At 62.5% G+C, this 17,322-nt stretch overlaps 1 protein-coding gene across 1 annotated transcript in view; it reads left to right on the plus strand.

The window, feature by feature from the left end:
- The window catches only part of LOC117652589 (mucin-5AC-like), a 49,040-nt gene that overhangs the window by 22,476 nt on the left and 9,242 nt on the right, over positions 1 to 17,322 (plus strand). The window contains exons 4-7 of the mRNA XM_034397620.1: positions 5,665 to 5,720; positions 8,259 to 8,419; positions 8,456 to 8,544; positions 12,494 to 12,612. Coding sequence (XP_034253511.1) covers positions 5,665 to 5,720; positions 8,259 to 8,419; positions 8,456 to 8,544; positions 12,494 to 12,612 — 425 coding nt within the window. The remainder of the gene's footprint in view (positions 1 to 5,664; positions 5,721 to 8,258; positions 8,420 to 8,455; positions 8,545 to 12,493; positions 12,613 to 17,322) is intronic.

A 17,322-nucleotide genomic window follows, 5' to 3' on the forward strand; every position in this document is an offset into this window, starting at 1 on the left:
CGCCCGCCCCGCCCCGCCCCGCCCCGCCCGCCCCGCCCCGCCCCGCGGTATCGCGGCATCGCGGCCTTGCCCTCAAGAGGCGCCGCGTCGCACTGCTGCCAGATGTGCGCTCCACTTCGGATTGGCGGCACAAGAAGAGAGAGAGAGAGAGAGAGAGAGAGAGAGAGAGAGAGAGAGAGAGAGAGAGAGAGATGAATAAACACAACAGTCCGAGCAGCCTAGGCAACCCCACAACGCATCTGTGGCTCTCCTGCAGGCGGATTCCGCACAGTGCTCTCGTCGGACTGTCTCTCTCGCACTCTTACGGGACACCCCATGAGTGCGAGAGAGAGAGAGAGAGGGGGACCTCGACCAGCGCCACAAGAAGATGAAGGAGCAGGAGGTGAGGGAGGGGGAGGATGATGGAATCGCAGTGGTGCAGCTAGGCGTGAAGTCGTCCGTGCTAAAAATGTCACGGCCGTCGAATTGCTCTGGTTATCCGGCCATCGGCTCGCCATTTCTATCCCTCGCGGATGAAATGCATTTGGATTAGGGTCCGCGGGGGAGGGGCGCTTGGCGGCGCTTTGCTTTGCGAAACGCAGTCAAGAAGACGTTCCCCGCGCGCCCACTCAATGCACCGCCATTTATTGTTGTTTTCTGCGTTTCTTCTAAAAACCTCAACTGTCATTGTTGTCGGGAACGAAGCCGCTTCAGTTCGCTTGTACTGTTCCATGCGGCCACGGCGGAGAGTATCAGCGCAGTCGTAGTCTGATTTCGACTTTGTCGCTCTCTCTCTTTCTCGTGCGTCCCTCCGGGATGCCCTTCGAGTGCGAGAGAGACAGATGCCCGGAATCGGCCGTGCTGGCGGCGTGCTGGCGGCGTGCGCGTGTTACGTGCCGGTGCCTTTTCGGGGGTGCGATGAACAATGGTCTTGAATAACAAACGAGTGGATTGGTCCACGTGCAGGCCGCCAGCACCGCCGCCGGGAAGCACTCGTGTCAAGTTCGCAGCATTGTCCGCGCCTTATCTGCGGACCGATTCCGAACTCTGTCTCTCTCGCACCCTGCGGGACGCCCCGTGAGTGCGAGAGAGACAGCCTCTGGGCGCGGACGGCGCGGACAATGATGTGCGAACAGGTAGCCGGGCAGACGAGCCGGCAGTCCGAAGGCCCGAGGATCGGATCCGGAGCGGGGCACTTTGCTGCGTGCACCAGCCGATTGGAGACCTCAACGCACGGGCCAGGCGGAGCAGGGCCGCGTAGCCCAGAGGACAGCGCGAGGGTCGCAGGTTCGACTCCCATCTAAGTCAATTCCCGGACATTATTTGACAAACGAAGTCAATGTAGAGTCGGACATGAACTATAATTGATTCCTTTTTACTGCGCTACCACCGCTTTAACTGGTAGTTTCCGTTCCCTGGTCACCCCCTTCTTGGACCACCGACGTCCGACCACAAACGCGAAATTATCAGTGAACGGTCCTTTCGAGGTAAAAACTACACCCTCCTCACTTTCCGCGTGCACCCACACTCACGCACCGGCGCGCGTACACACACGCGCGGCGCCGGGCGGCGCTGGGTGGCGGTACACTGGCAGTGAGACAATGGGCGATAGAGCGTGCGTGGCACTCCGCCGCACCGCCGCCTTACTCAACACGGTGGCATATCCGGGCCATCAGGAGGCCATCATGCGGCGCCGCTCGGGCGGGCAGGCCAGGCAGGCCACGCTCTGGGGTCACAGGGGTAATAAAAAGCCCGCGACGGCGCGGGGATTCGAACCCGGCCATCAATAGCGACGCGCAAAAACACACACACGCACATACATAGGAGCCTCGGCACTCAAACGGCCAGGGCGTGTAGTTGTCTTCCTATGTACCAGACAGCTGTCTGAATCGGAGCAAGTGCCCCGTCGCTCTGTCTCTCTCGCACCCCTACAAGGCCGCCCGAGAGTGCGAGAGAGACAGAGCGACGAAGGCGCTTCTCAATGTGGGGTAGAGCCCACTATCTCGTATAAATGGCGATGATCTTACAAGCCAGGATTTTCAGAAATCGGATTTTGAGGCGACTTCGAGTCTTTTTCTAGCGGTCCGCGAGATACGTTATGCTCTCGAAGTTTTAAAGCTTGCCGCCCTGGCCTGGCGGCCGAGTGCCACGCGCGCGGTGCGTCGTGCGTTGATCGCGTTCGTCGTTCCGTCGCCCACTTCCTGGTGTTGCCGGTGTTTCTCCGTCCGGGCGAGCCCACCGGCCACCACACTGGTCAGCGCAAGTGCCGCAAGTCGGCGGCTTTGGCCAATCGGCCCGCCATCTCGATGTAAGTGTTCCATTATTACTTGGGAGAAAGCGCGGCGCGGAGGACCGCGCGGCCGAGGGGGCCCGGGGGGCTCCAGGGGGCGACAGAGCGGCCGACTTAGAACACCGGGAGCACAGTGTCGTAGCCGCTGATAAGATGCCGCCGATAGCCCAGCCGCGCCGAAGAGAGTCGCTGTCTCTCTCGCTCCCTGCGGGGCCGCGCCGCGAGTGCGACAGAGACAGGATGTTCGGAATCAGCGGCACGGCCCGGCCCGGCACACCGGCAGAGCCACCTCGGCGCGCCAATTGCATTCAATTTGACTGGATGCGGCTTTCCTGCCGGTGCAAACCTGCACTTCGTTACTTCGTTCCCTCGACGCCGCGGCCTCCCTGCGCGCCGTTCGCGCTGCTGGCGCTGCCGCCTCCGCGGTGGACACGCCGCTATGAAAAATTCACAACGCCCGCGGCGGTCGCGTGCGGCGCACTCCGATGCGGGGATGGATCGATGGGTAGATGGATGGACCGCGCCTTTATTTGACGGAGAACATGGAAGGCCGCGGCGGACAAAGTCAAAGCGGAGCCAAAGCGGAGCCGAGCCGGCCAAAGCCAAAGACGCATGGAAATGCAGCGCGAGTTGCGTCGCCGCGGGTCAAGACCGTCTCGTGCAGCACGCTGATGGATCGCACCACACTGCTAAAAGAAAATTCTCTCACATGTTTGAGCATCCATCCTCTAAGCTTTCTATGATCTACCATCTCAGAAAACGTCTGTCGATTCGACTTAAATTGATACCGATTTTCCCCTGAAAAATAAAACCGAATGGTAAATCCTTGCAGGGTGTACTAGCAGTAACCGCGGCAACATCTCATCCCTAACCGAGCCGCCTCGTAAAGCGGAGCCATCTCGTCACTGCGTTATTACGTGTAATGGGAATTAGCGTGTGCCGCACTTAATTTCCTTGCCGCCGTCGCGGCCCGGGGCGGGGCGGGGCGGGGCGGGGCGGTTCTGTGTTATTGGGGCAGGCCTGCTTGTTCCCATGTGCTGGAAACGGCGGCGGGAACTCGAGCACTCTGTGTGTGTGCGTGTGTGTGTGTGGCCACCCGCTGCAGACCACACCCAGCTTCGACACGTGCCGTAGCTCTCCGGGGGCGCGGCGCGCGCGGCGCTGCGTGCGTCCACTGCCGGGCACGGCTAGCGCCTGCCGGGTAGGCCGTCCCGTTGAACACACGTGTGCTGGTGTTGCCTACCCCCGCCGTCGGCAGGCGCTCTCACACGCGGAGACGAGCGTCGCGCACTGTGTGTGTGCGTGTGTGAGTTTTTTGTGTGTATGTATGTGTGTCTCGGCACCGGTCGGTCAGCCTGCCTGTCCCCGCACGTCGCAGTTTGTCAGCATGTCTGTCTGTCTGCCTGCTGTCCGCCCGCCCGTGCGCCGCGCGTGCGCCTGACTCGCGCCAAAAACAATGCGCCTGCCCGGCGGTTCTCACGTCGCGCAGACACGCCGCCTCGCCGCGGCACGCTTGGCGCCCCGGACTCCAGACTCCAGACTCCGGACCGCCGGCCAGCCGGCTGAGTCCGCGCGGGGCTTTCAAAAGCGTTTTCGCGTGTTTTTGCAGCTTTGCCTCCACCCACGCACGCCGGCACGCCATCGTGCGGCGCTGATGCTTTGTTGACATCGCTTGGCGTGAGTCATGGAATAGAAGGATAAGCCCCCCCTAGGCGTTAAGTTTGGTTTTTTTTTTCGCAAGTTTGAGACTTGGAAAAATCGAGTTGTAACTCCCCCTCTTCTTCTTCATCACTTTTCGTGGTGCTCCCGACGAACAACAAAATATGCGCTCCGTCTTTCATCGGTGCTCCGACGCTACGTGCACGCGTTCGCACCTGCCGCCCGGGTCGCGGGTTCAACTCCCGGCGGCGCGTGCCTGTCCCTCCGTTTCGCCCGAGTCCTGATTGCGGGTTCTGGTTCGGCGCGGCTGCGCTGCTCCGCGGCAAGACTGCGGTTAGCGTCGGCCCGTTGGCAGGCCTGCGGCACGCACCACGTCGAGTGCCTGACGAGGGCGACGCGCGCGGCTCGGTGTGGAGCGGCCCCTGGCTTACGCCGCAGCTCATCAGGAATAGGCGGCTACACTACTTTCCGACACTTCAATATTTTGGAGGTTTTTTTTCGGGATGGCCGGCCTGGCCGCGCTGACTACGTAATGACCAGGTGGCCGTTCGCTGGTCGTTGGCCTGCGCTTGCCCACGGCGGGGCGGGGCGGGGCGGGGTGGCCACTTTCACGGCCGGACAAAATCATTTCCAGTGGCTTGGAGAGGCCTGCAGGCGCCGGACGACGCCGTGGGTGCACACTGACCTTAGGCCAACCGGTGTACTCCGTACTCGCTCCGCACTCCGCGGCGTGGCCCGGCCGGTCCGACCCGGACTCACCTCTCCAGGTGCGGCTCGCCGCGCGGCCGCGTGCAGGTGTGCCTAGCACGCCCAGGGCGCCCAGGCGGCGGGGCCCGCCCCGAAGCGGCCTGCTGCTGTCCATAGAGTGTCGCACCAGGAAGTTTTTTGTGGTCGTTTCATTCAAAGGTCAGACTTAATTGCGGGCTGCCTTGGTCCCTTGTTGGCCCTCCCGGTTAGGTTCGAGCCTTTGAGCAAGAAGCGCCTCTGGCCCCTGGTTGGCGTGGAGCAGGACGCCGTGCCGTTTAGCCCCGCCGATGCACCCAGGACCGCCATGTACGGCGCCACGCCGAAACTCAACTTTTCCCTGCCCGGCGGGGAAAGAAAGATCCCACCCCAAGTGCCAATAAACCCGCTGCACTTTCAATCCGCAGCCTTTGGGCCGCTTCTCGGCCGGGCCGGCCTTCCTGGATCGGCTGCTCTTTGCGTTGTGTGCGGTGCGGTGCGGTGCAGTGCAGTGCACACGAACAATGTTACGGTGACGCCCGCAGTAAAAAGACATAATGGCTCTCGGACGCGGCCGGCCGGCCGGAGGAGCGAACACCGCTTTCGTCGCTCCGTCTCTCTCGCACCTCCGGCACGGCAGGCGGCGGTACGGCCGCGGCCCGGCTGCTGCACTCCAGGGCGTGCACCCAGAGCGCCGACCCGCGGACCCCGCGGCATGAGGGACGAGGAAAGAGTGGAGGGAGAAGTCTTTAATGTGTGGGTTCGTCGTCACCTGGAAAACTTCCTCTTTGGCCACCAAATTTCAGACCTCTCTGGATTTACTTTCAAAAAAAAATTCAGGTGCATTTTAAAGGTTGCCATGTCAAGAGAGAAATTTTCACTCGTCTAATGTTGTCAAAATATCTCAAATATATTTTATTTTTTTTTTTTAAAAAAAAAGGTTTGCTTGATTGCGGTTTAAAAAGCCAAATTGGGTGCAATTTTTCAACTCGGCTGTCTCTCTCTGTTCGCAGGCCTGCTGGCGATACTCCCCCGCCCTGGAGGGGGCACGTCCACCGAAGCTCCAAAGGTGAGTGCGCTGTTCGCGGACCTGGTCCAGTCCCTGCGAGCGGCAAACTAGGGAGCAGCGCAAGCAGGTCGATGGGTTACCCGGTGATCGGCCCATTATGAGTCCCCGGGGGATCCTCGGCCGATCCTGGAGACTGAGCCGTCGCTCTGTCCCTCTCGCACTCGTGGGGCGTCCCGTGTTGGTACGAGAGAGACAGAGAGACTCTCAGTGTGCCGGTGCTGCAACACACCCCGCTCAACGTCTTCCTCGGCAGTAATGAATTTGGCACCGCCTCGCCGCCGTCTGCCTTTTGTCGGCTAAAGAAAGACCGCGTGGCTCACGACCGGGAAGCGGGGCCCTCTGTCTCTCTCGCACCCGTGCGGGGCGCCCCACGAGTGCGAGAGAGACAGAGCGACGTGAGCGGAGTCCAGTCCCGATGTGTGAGTAATGGCTTGACGGCGCCAATGAGTGAGTGTTCCGATGCACTTGTCAGTGGGGCATGCCTGGAGGGGGGGGGGCATGCGAGGTTCGCGGTGGGAATGAACACACAGCGAATGCGAAGGACGCTGGCTGGGAATGCCGCGGCCGGCACCTGTCGAACGAATCGTACGTCACGGAGCCGAAACGACCGACCGCTCTGCGATCGGACTTAGACTAACCCCAGTCGACACTTAGAGCGGACTTGAACGCAGCTTCAGTGACACGTTCGTTTTTGATTTCGCGGCCGCGGCTTTGAGCTCGCCGTCCCTCAGCGGGTTCCGCACTCGAGCGGACATTCAGGTTGCGATAATAACCGTCACCTTGGCCAGTCTGTCGGCCACCTCCCTCGACTGTCTCCGTCTCCCTCGCACTCGTGGGGCGTCCGGGGGCGTCCCCTAGGGCCCTGGGGGAGCGAGAGAGACAGCTCGGAATCGGCGTGGTGCCGTCATCTTCGCGCGGCCACGCGGCCGTCACCCCCCAGCGCGCCGCCGTCATGTGAGCCTCCACCTCCCCGGCGCGTCACCGCGGCGCCGTCACAGCGTCGCCGTGGCGTCGCCGTGGCGTCGCCGTCAGCCAGCCCGGCCGGCCGTTGTTTCGCAAACGAGATAAAGAAAGGCAGAAGGTCGCTATCTCGGCCCGGGGAGGGGAGGGAGGGAGAGGAAGGATGGAGAAAGAGGAGGGCGAGCGAGCGCCATGCGCGAATGTCAGCGCGGGCTGCCCAGTGCACTGCAGTCCAGCGAGTCCAGCTTGTCCAGCCGGACCGGAGTCGAGCCGACCGACTGACTCCACTGCACTGCCAGGCTGGACCAGGCACGCTGTGAACTTCAGGACCAGCTCCACCACGCGCACCGCCACTGCAAAAACGTGGCGGCTCTCAGATAAAAGCCACAACTACTTACGCCCGGCTCCTTTGCAAAACACCGAGAGAAAGTAAACAAGGAAAAAACCAGAAGCGTTTGACTTTTCGTTTTTGCTCATGTGATCTTTTTGGATCATTAATTTATCGTTGATGCCGGTCTTCTTTTGCCGACCTGGATGGTGGACTGCCTGGCTGTCAGCCTTCCACTGGCTGACACCACTTAAAACTTGTCATGGCTCGCGTGGTCGCTGTTTTTCTCCCTCCCTCTCCTCCTTTCAATGAACTTGCCACCCCTCGCCTCCCCCTGCCGCTGTTTCGTCAGGGAGCCCCGCCGGAACTGAACGACAGCAGGGCGTCTGCAAGCCTCGTTGCATTCACGTCCCCCCCCCCCCCGGGGCCGGCCTTGCCTCTGGACAATCGCCCCACTAGTGCGGTGCCCAGGCCAGCCAGCCAGCCTGCCAGCCAGCAGGGCGTCCCGCGTCCCGGTCAGCACGGAGAGGGCCGACGCCCCGGCCAACTCATGCCGTCTCTCGCACTCATGGGGCGTGCCGTGAGGGCAGCCCAGGGCAGCCGGTGCGCCTCCTTGTACGTCTTCGAGTTAATTATTGCAGGCCGGTCGGTACTCCCTTCAGGAAGACCGGCCCGAGCCGCGGCTGATCACGTCGTTGCCTGTCGCTTAGAGAAGGAAAAGAAATCAACGACAGAAAAGCGGGAAAAATAATTAAAATACCCTGTGTGCCGGTATTTGAACCCGGGCCAGTCCCGTTTTGTTTCAACTTCCACGCGGCGGCTGCAGTGACTGCGGTGGCGTGTGGAGCAGAGCGTGCGCGCTAATGTCCGCGCGGCGGGCCGGCGGGCCGGCGGCGCCCCCTCCACTCCACTGTAGGGGCCTCCACTGTAGAACAATTGCCGGCCAGCTAATTAGCATGCGGTTTCTGTCATTCCATTTCGGCACCGCGTTGCCCCACAGGCATCACCTTGGCTGCCCTGGCGCCCTGGCGGCCTGCCCCTGCCGCGGACCGGCAGGGGGATCCTCTCCGCGCTGGGGGATCCTGTCTGGGTGGGTCCTCTGTGTGGGTCCTTTTGGGAGCATGATCGGGAAGCGTAGGTTTTCGGGATTCCAATCCCACCGGTACTTCCAACCCCAGTGAGGAGACTGCAAACGCCCGAATTGCACGCGCGGCGTTCCCCTCCCCAGCCTGACAGTGTGCTGCCCGCAGATGCTGGCGTCCACGTCGCTGCCGCTGGTGGCGGCGCGGATGAACGCGGCGGCGTACCGCGTGGAGGCGGAGCCCATCGGCAGCCACAGCGTGCAGTACACGTACGTGGCCACCACGGCCGGCGCCAACATCAACACCACGGGGTCCTCGACGTCCTCGACGTCGTCGACGCCGTCCTCCACGCGGCGGCCTCTAAGGGACAGCGCCGCGTCCGCCAGCTCCTCCATCGCCAAGCGGCTCGCCGACGACGAGGACGCCGACGTCGTGGAGTACAAGGAGTACCAGGGTGAGTAGTACACGCCGATCGCCACAACTTTCTCGTCACCTTTAACGCACGATCAAATTTTAATAATCCCTTTGTTCTCTCTTTCGGCCCGCGGTGCTTACGGCCACTTACGGTGGCGTGCCCGCCGTGAGGAAACGGCGCCGAAAACAGAAAACGGGCGCGCTTTTGGAGGGACGAGTGCCGCCGGGCCGCTGGGCCGCGCGTTTCACAATTGCTTTCTTGCAGCGACTACACTGGGTTCCTTGCATGCCTTGGAGGCTGTGAATGGTGGACGGCCGGGCCGGCCTAGCCTGCCCCGCCTGCCCCGCCTCGTTTCGCATCGCACTGCTGGCACTACACTGTGGGGAAGGGAAACACTGCAAAGCAGGCAAGCAGGCTGAAGCACTGCGAAAGACTGGTGCCGCACGACGGACTGCCTACCCGCCAGGCGCCGTCGGCTGCAGACTGACTCGGCCTATCTCTGTCTCTCTCGCACTCACTCGTGGGCCGCACCGCGATTGGGTGCGAGAGAGACAGAGCGACGGACGGGAAGCCGAAACGGCGTGAATGTCACGGCCCGGCCCGGACTCCAACGGGGATGCCAACTAGACCGTGCGGCGCTACTCCGGCCTTCACCTTGCCAGGTCGCCGCGCCGCGCCCAGAGGGGCCGCGCCCCGGTATGCTCCAGTGCCCGCCTCGTCGGCCAGTGCACCTCCGCCTCCAAGGCGGAAAATTAACCAAGTCACCGCGCGCGGTTTGTTGATCAAAATTGACCGTATGCCGTCCGTGATTTGCTTTTGTTTCTATGCGCCTTATTGCAGAGCTGTACTGCAGAAAAATCCCCCCTCCCCCTAAAAAGAATTTTTTTTAAGTGCCATTTTTTACAGTCTGCTTTCGTTTCCCGAGATGCTAATCCGCGAGCAAACCGCCTTCCGGTGTGTCGGGAATGCGACGCCCCCCCCCCCCCGCGACGATCCGATGCAACGACGTAATTGAAAATCAAGTGAAGCGTCGTCGTCCGATACTTATAGTGGCGCGCCAAGTCTCTTGCGGACACCTCTGACCTTTCGTGTGTGCCCGTCCGTGGTCCCTCCGCGCGCCGGTCCGCGCTGGTCACTGCCCCCCCCCCTCTCTCTCTCTCCCCCTCCCTGGCGCGGCGCTTCCTTCCTTCCTCGCGGCGTCTCGATTCGCAACGCATCCCCAGGTCTCTAGCCGGGCCGGGCCGGGCCGTCACGCCTGCCTGGGCACCCGCCAAAACAAAGCCGAGGCGGGGAGGGCTGCGTCCGAAAGCAACGCGGCGCCGCGCTCTGCCCCGCCGTGCCTTGGCAGTGCCTTGGCCGTGCCTTGGCAGTGCAGGCGACCCCCGCGCCGCCCCCGCGGACGCAGCCCTGCGTGTTGTAAGTCGGTGTGGCGGGAAGCACACGGAAATCGGGGGAGTCACCGACGCCGTACCGACGTCGTGGCGTGGCGCCGGGCCCCGATCCGTTTCGTCACGTGTTGGCAGTGTCGGATGCAGGGGGCGTCGCGACGTCGCCGCGGTTCGGACCGCCACTTTTTCGTCGTTGTTTTTTGTTCGGCGTTTTGGCGCCGCCGGTCGCGCGGCGCCGAGGAAGCTGTTGAAACGCACTCGCCGCGAGTGAGTTGTCCATGCAAACCCGTGTTTCATTTTCCCCCTGCCCAGTCTTTGCAGTGTGTGCCCTTTCCTCCTCGGGGAACGCAGGCGAAGCGACGCGGAGGCGGTGGCTTCGGACCGCCCGTACTTGTTGACTAGGACGCCCCGCAGGAACGACAACCACACCGGCGGACGACGGACGACGCGACAAGCGAAAAGGACTCTCCTGTTTCTCACTCACGAGACGAAAATGTGCAAACAGACGCGACTGAGACGGACTTTGGCGACGCACGGCGATCGTCTGCGCCAAACCAGGACACGCAGGACACGCAGGACGAGACCTCCGCTAAATACGGCCGAGCCGGCCGAGCCCCAAGAGGTTGCCCAGACTGTGAGTATGACCCAGGCTGCCCCGGCCAGGCCAGGTCGGGCCCGCGCCAGCCTGGCCGCGCTGTTTACTAACGACGTAGAGCAGGCCAACAACAACAACAACAACACGCACCATTCCGTCATTCGGAAAGTGACACACCCTTTGGACACACCCCATCGACATTACTATCGTGGATTCAAAGTAAACTTTCTTTTTTGCATGTGAGGTGTCGGGATGGTTTTCTCTATAGCAGTGTTTTACTTGTGTTCATCATTGTGGTTGTGATTTATTATTGTTTTGTGTTTTCTTTTTCTTGCTTGTTTTTTTTGCGTGTACCGAGGAGGTGCTAAGGGCCAGTACGACGCGTGTGGCGTCTAAATCTCGTCCCGACATGGGATGGCGATGGCGGGAGTGTCGGGGAGTGCGCCCTGCCGGCCCTGCACTGCGAAATGCCACGGCTGCCTCGGTGCTTGGTGCGGCGTGGTGGTTGGTGCGCGTGGTGCGAGCAGCCTGGTGCCGGTCCCACGGTCCTTCGCCCCGTCGGCACGGACGTCCACGACCACGACGTCCTCGACGTCCACAGGGCATCTGGGGCCGAAGGGTTCACCGAGGGTATCGAAGGGCCGTTACTCGTCATCCGAGAACCCTCCGCCGGAGCCCTTTGGCCTGCTGCAGGCTGATTCCGAACGGTTGCGACGGTCTCCCCGCGTCTCCACTCGTGGGGCGTGCCGTGGGGGTGCGAGAGAGACAGAGTCTCCTCGGAGAGACCGCTCCGAATCCAAATGAAGGTCCACGCCGCCACGCCGGCGACGATCTTGACGAGCTCGACGAGCGCCACCGGGGCCGCCATTAGCGGGGCCGCGTCGTCGCTCTGTCTCCCTCGCACCCACGGGCCATGCCGTCAGGGTGCGAGGAAGACAGAGCGAACGGGCGCTCCGCGCGCGGCCCCGCGCTGTGATACGTGGAACCATTTGTCCGCGTTCGCACGTCGATTCGTCATCGAGGCGGGGAAAAGCTAGTTAGGATTGAGGCCTATCGCAACGAGACCTATTATTTATTCATCTTTATTTTTTTACGTTCCTTCCAGCTGTAGCAACGCGAGTAAAAAGAAAAAGAAGAAAGATTGGAGAGTTTCACGCGTGGCACGATGAAAGTGTCGGCGGGGAGATTGAAATACTGTAGTGCGGTGTCGGGGCGGAGGTTTCGAGGTATCGAGGTATCGGGGTCAGGGTCGAAGCACATCGAGGGTGGCGCGGTCCACTTGGCGCCCCGCGGAAGGGGCGGGGCGGGGCGGGGCGGTACAACATAACTGTGCCGCATCCTATGCATGTCTGTATATTTAACTCTGTGTGTGTGTGTGAGTGTGATATGCAGAGTGAGAACAATCGAAGCTCCTTCCTCCTCTCATTGCAAGACTCCTGGCCTGCCGGTTGGCCTGCCGGCTGGCCTACCGTCCGACGCGGCGCGGCTGCCGCGGCTTGCCACCTCCACCGCGCGGTGTTACGCGAGCAGTCCCTCCCTCATTGTTGTCGTTGTCACACTCTATCGTTTCTCCTCTTTTTCTTTCGTGTGAATATTTTTCGCCAGAAGAAGAATGAAAGTGGGTGGTCCGGAAGGCAAGGCGTCCCCGACACACTGTAAGGCCTGGAAGTCGCCTGGAAGCCTGCAAGGCCCGGGAGGGAGAATAGTTGGGATGTCACGACGAGCACAGCGCCGATCCGTGGTGCCGTCTCGCTCGCACTCACGGGCCGTGCCGTGGAGGTGCGAGAGAGACAGAGCGATGCCAGTCACTTGGCATAACACTTTGCGGTATTGATTGCCATCTCCGCGTCTTCGCCTCAGCGTCGCGTCACTGCAGTGCCTTCGTCGCTCCGTCTCTCTCGCACCCGCACAAACGACCCGCTGTCTTCGGACCACCACCGTGCGCCGCTTTCCGCAAAGTGCTAACCCGGCGGCCCGGCCGCCGTGTCTGCTTGTCCGTCGGCAGGTGTGATGGGGCGGCCCGGCGTGGACTTCCCCGTGCTGCCCTCCATCCCGCAGACCAGCTTCAGCTGCAGGAAAGTGAAGGGGGCGGGCTACTACGCCGACCTGGAGACGGACTGCCAGGTGAGTGCCAACCGACCAACAGCATTGTTTGCTCTGCCCTTTTTGTTAGCTTCGTTGCCTGTTTTCCCATTTTCTCAGTGTCTTCCCTCGCGCAGCTAATATCCTCCGGCCGGGTTGTTTCTGAGTGTCTTTTGCCGTTTTTCCTAAGCGCAGGTTGCAGGCAGAGCCTTTTAACTTAACCTTTTTTCATTCACTTCTCGTTTCCACCATTATGTTGCGTGTGACCCCACCAATGGATTCCTCGTTCGGAGAGCAATCCGTTGGTGGGGTCACACGTTCGGTTCGAGCCCCATTTAGCGACGCTGGAGCTGAAAACGCGTCCGGGATTTCGACCGCCCCCACCGGTCCTCTGGCCCACTGTGTGTCGCTGTGGCCCCGGAAGCACGCGCGGCGTCGCGGTGTTCGTGACGCGGCGCGACAATTTTCGTGACTCGGCCGATTGATTGGCGGCCGCTGATTGGTCGAGGGCCGCGGCCGCACAGTGGGCAGTAAAAGCTGAGCACTCCTCGTCGCGTCGCGCGTCTCGCGTCGGGGTGTTGCGCGGCCAGAAAAAGGCGGAAGAAAACGGTGGCGCCGCCACCGGGATTCGATCCTCGGACCGCCGCCGCGGTGCCACCAGAGAGCTTTCGTCCGTCCTCGAAGGCGTCCGTTAAGGTTTGAATCTGGTGCGACTGATGGAGCCGTTTGCGCTCAAAGGTCAAGTAGGTCTCTATTGAACCGACTAGCCGTCGGCATGTGCGTGTGTGTGAGTGTGTGTGAGTGCAACGCCTCGCAGTCGTGCCCTACCAGTGCCGGCGCGGTGTCAGTTTGTTGCGACGCGTGAAATGATCCGTTTCGGCGGTCACGCAACCGGCGCGTGCTGCGCGTCTGAGCGGGACGGAGAGAGGGAAGGACGGGGAAGGACTATGCAGCTGCTCTCTTCATTCATCACGGCGCCGGCCTGGCCCGGCTCGGCTCGGCCCGGCTCGTTCGGCCCGGCTGTGCTGGTCAGCGCTCGGCTCGGCTCGTCTTTTCGGCTCGCCTGGGATTTTGCCCCGCGACAGTAATTAAAGCTCGTCCGTGCCCTGAATGCCTGACGGTCGTGATTGCTCCCGGGGCAGAGGGAGAGAGAGAGGGGGGGGGAGACGGAGGAGGAGACGGACGGAAGTGAAATGGCTGAGCCAGGGCTAAAGCCGACTGAGGCTAGGCGAACCCAAAACAAAGAAAAACAACCGACGGCGCACGACGCTCGGAAGGATTTGATTTATATTTGGCGAGGAGCAATAAAATGGCGCGCCGCACCGGAGCAGACAGCCGACGCGACGTCGGTGCAGTATCCCCTTGTTTCTTTCGGCCGTGGCGAGGCGCTCTCTGAGATTGACAGCCGGGCGTCGAACCTTCGGTTCCTGTCGCGAAGTAGAACTGGTCGCGTTGTGCAGTGCAGTGGGGATAGATGAACCTGGTCGCTTTGACCGGAAGCAACAACGACCAAAGCCTGTGGCCGGAGCAACCGAGCCACCCCACTGCAGTTCCACGTCCAGCCGCCTCTCCCATCGTAGTGACCAGGGAAAATAAAAAGAGTAGTGGCAGCTCCTCCACATCGGTCCGCCTCGTTTCGTCGGCCTGGTCGGGCTGGTCGTGCCCGCCCCCTGCTCGGTTAGCGGCCAGGCGCGGCCAACCGGGCCACGGGCGGCATTGCCTTTACTGCCCAATCATGTTGAGGAAGCGCCGATTTTTATTTTTATGCGCTCTGCATCTGCGCGCGGTGCCGTGCCGTGCGGTGAGCAGCCCAGGCCTGCCGCGGTGTTTGCTTAATTTATGCTTGACTTTATCGCTCGTTTTTGCGATGCAGCCGCGAGTCGGCCACGTCGCGACGCTGATGTACTGCCGACCGGGAGGCGCGGGCCGTGCCGTGCCGTGCCGTGCCGTGCCGAGCCGTGCCGTGGCGTTGCGGGCCAACACTTTTTCGCGGCAAATTCATGGCTTGGCCGGCTTGGCCCACAGACGGCGATAAAACCGCTCGTGTCTCGACGCAACTTTGCCAGCCCTTTGTCGTAGGTGCGGGGGCTCCCGGGGCTGCGGGGCTGCGGGGGCTCCTGGGGACGGAACACCCTCGGGGGGTCGTTTCGGCTGCGGGCGTCGCCGGGCGTGGCCTGGGACGGGAACGCGGAAAGCGGGAAGAGAAAGGCGACGCCCGTCGGGATTCGAACCCGCGTCCCCGAGTCACCGGCCCCATTCATTGAGATGCGAGTTTCAAACTCGGACGCACACACACGCACACACAACACATGAGTGCGGCGTACGGCCGAACAATGTTTTCCTTTTCGCTGCTAATCCGATGGAAATGACAGGCTGCAGTGCGCTGCATAGTCGTGTCTCTCTCGCACCCATGCGGGACGCCCCGTGGGTGTGAGAGAGAGGGTGCGGGGCTGTGGCCTTCCCGTGGAGCAACGCCATAACCCGGCTACCTCACACTGACTGACACAATGGAAGGCAGCAATGCACCGCGTGTTTTTTTTCTCTTTAAATGTTGTTTCCAGTGTATCAGGGCCGGGCCAAGCAAGGTTTCTATTCGAGCTGCGCGCCTGCGAAGTCGAGCCTGGGCCGCCCCGCCGAACACGGGTGTGTTGCGGGCTTGTCTGTCCGCCAGGCGCTCTCCGCTGCGTGGCCGCCAACGCAGCCAACGCCTCCTGGAAGGCCTCGCGGAACGCGCCGTGGAACGTCTCGCAGAACGCTTTTTTCCGTCGTCCTTTCTCCTGGCCCTCTTGGGCAGCTCGGCGCCCTGCCTCGGTGTCCAGTGCGGCGCGCGGCGCGCAGGTCAGAGGTGATCCTCCTCGGCTCCTGTTATGACGGTCGGCGAGGCTGGGTGAGGCGGCCGTCGCTATCCGTCTCTGTCGCACTGTGGGGCGCCCCGTGCGGGTGCGAGAGAGACAGACTCGTCGGCCACCGCCCCGCCGTTCACAAAGACGCGCGGCTACACTCGAAGAAAGAAGTGAAAGGGTACTTCTTGCGCGGAACGGAATTCGGAGCGCTGATTATAAAAGGGCGCCGCGCCGCTGTCCATTTGCCGGTCAAAGAAAGTCGGGGGGAGGGGCGGGGGGGGGGGGGCAGTTTGCATGCATGGCGCGGCGGCGCGGCGGCGCGGCCCACCCCACGACGCGGCGTCCGCGGAGTGACTGGCGACGGCCTGCCGGTCACGCCGCTGGCTCGCGCGGCTCGCGCCCCGCGACAGTGTAGTGACAGTGTTGGCCGGCGACGTCGTGTACACTGGGCACGGCCGGGGGGCACGGCACATCACGCCGGCGACGGTGGATGGCACCGCCTGCAGGCACCGTCGCCCTGCCGATGTCGCACTCGCGGGGCGTCCTGGAGGCCGCGGGCCGCGAGTGCGAGAGAGACAGAGCGACGAAAACGACTCTCGGAATGAGTCTGCTGGCTGGCGCCATCCACACCCCGTCGACGCCCTCCGCCCGTTAGTCATTCGGGTAATGGGTGCATCTCCGCAGTGCTCACAGTGCTCTGCAGCGTGATTGGTAATAGACGAGCATGCCTTGCTAAACGCCCCCCCCCCTTTCCCCGATGCCGAGTCGCACGGCTCCGCACCATTCATCCATGCCATGCCATTCTTGCAGGAAATTGGCCAACGAAGCCCTCGCCCTGCAGGCCCATTCCGCGAACGCCGTTCCCCGTCGCGCTGTCTCTCTCGCACTCACGGACCGCCGCGCGAGTGCGAGAGAGACAGCCTGCCTCGCCGCGCTCCTCTGCCCCTCCGGGCCCCTCGAGGGACCGTCTCGTCGCTCTGTCTCTCTCGCACCCGCCGCGGCGGCCCGTGAGTGCGAGAGAGACAGAGTGACGCCCCTCCGGGCCGGCACTCGTGTGGCGGGAGCAGCGCGCAGCAGCGAGCATCTCTCGCGGTTTGGGCCTCGTGAATAATGCAGGAGAAATGGCGGGGAAAGACACCCCCCCTCCCCCTCCGATCTCCCGGCCGATCCAGCCGTACATCTTATCGTCCAGATCCTTATTTGTTTCCCTGTCTTGTTGCCCGCCGAGTGATCCGCTCTCTCTCGCACCCGTACGGAGGGCCCCATGGGTGCGAGAGAGACAGAACGACGATCTTCTGAATCGCTCGGCAGACCGCGAGCACCGAGTGGAGGGGGAGCGGGGTAAGGGGACGCCGGGCCGGGTAAGTGAAGCGGGTAAGCGGAAGGCAGGCGCGGGGTAAGTTGAGGCCGACGCGGAGGGAGTGGTGACCGAGGAAGTGTGAGAAGTGGAGTCGGGAGTAGTCTAAAGCGGGGTAAATTGGACCCGGTGGGGTAAGCGAGTGAACGCCGAAACGGCAGCGGTTCTCTTGGTCGGGGCTGCAGCTGCTTCAGCACGCAGCAGACTGATTTCGAGAGTCGTTTCTGTCGCTCTGTCTTTCTCGCACTCGTGGGGCGTCCCGCATCGGTGCGAGAGAGACAGAGCGACGACAGCGACTCTCGGAGGAAGTGGAAGGTTGAAGGCGAAGCGTTCGGGGAAGTGGGGGGCGATGCGCGCGCGGCGGATGCGGACGAGAAGCGGAGACTGCAGCGCGGCGGCCGCGGGCCGCGGCGACTGTCGTGTATTGTCGTGACTCACAGCGCCGCCCCGCCGCTCCGCCGGTCGGCCCGTGTGTTACAAATTCCGTGTACAGTCGGTCTGCGTTCGGAAACACGGCACACGGCCACTCCGCGGCACTCCACTCCACTGCAG

This window comes from Thrips palmi, unplaced genomic scaffold (genome assembly GCF_012932325.1).
Source record: "Thrips palmi isolate BJ-2018 unplaced genomic scaffold, TpBJ-2018v1 HiC_scaffold_7, whole genome shotgun sequence".
Classification (NCBI taxonomy): Eukaryota; Metazoa; Arthropoda; class Insecta; order Thysanoptera; family Thripidae; genus Thrips; species Thrips palmi.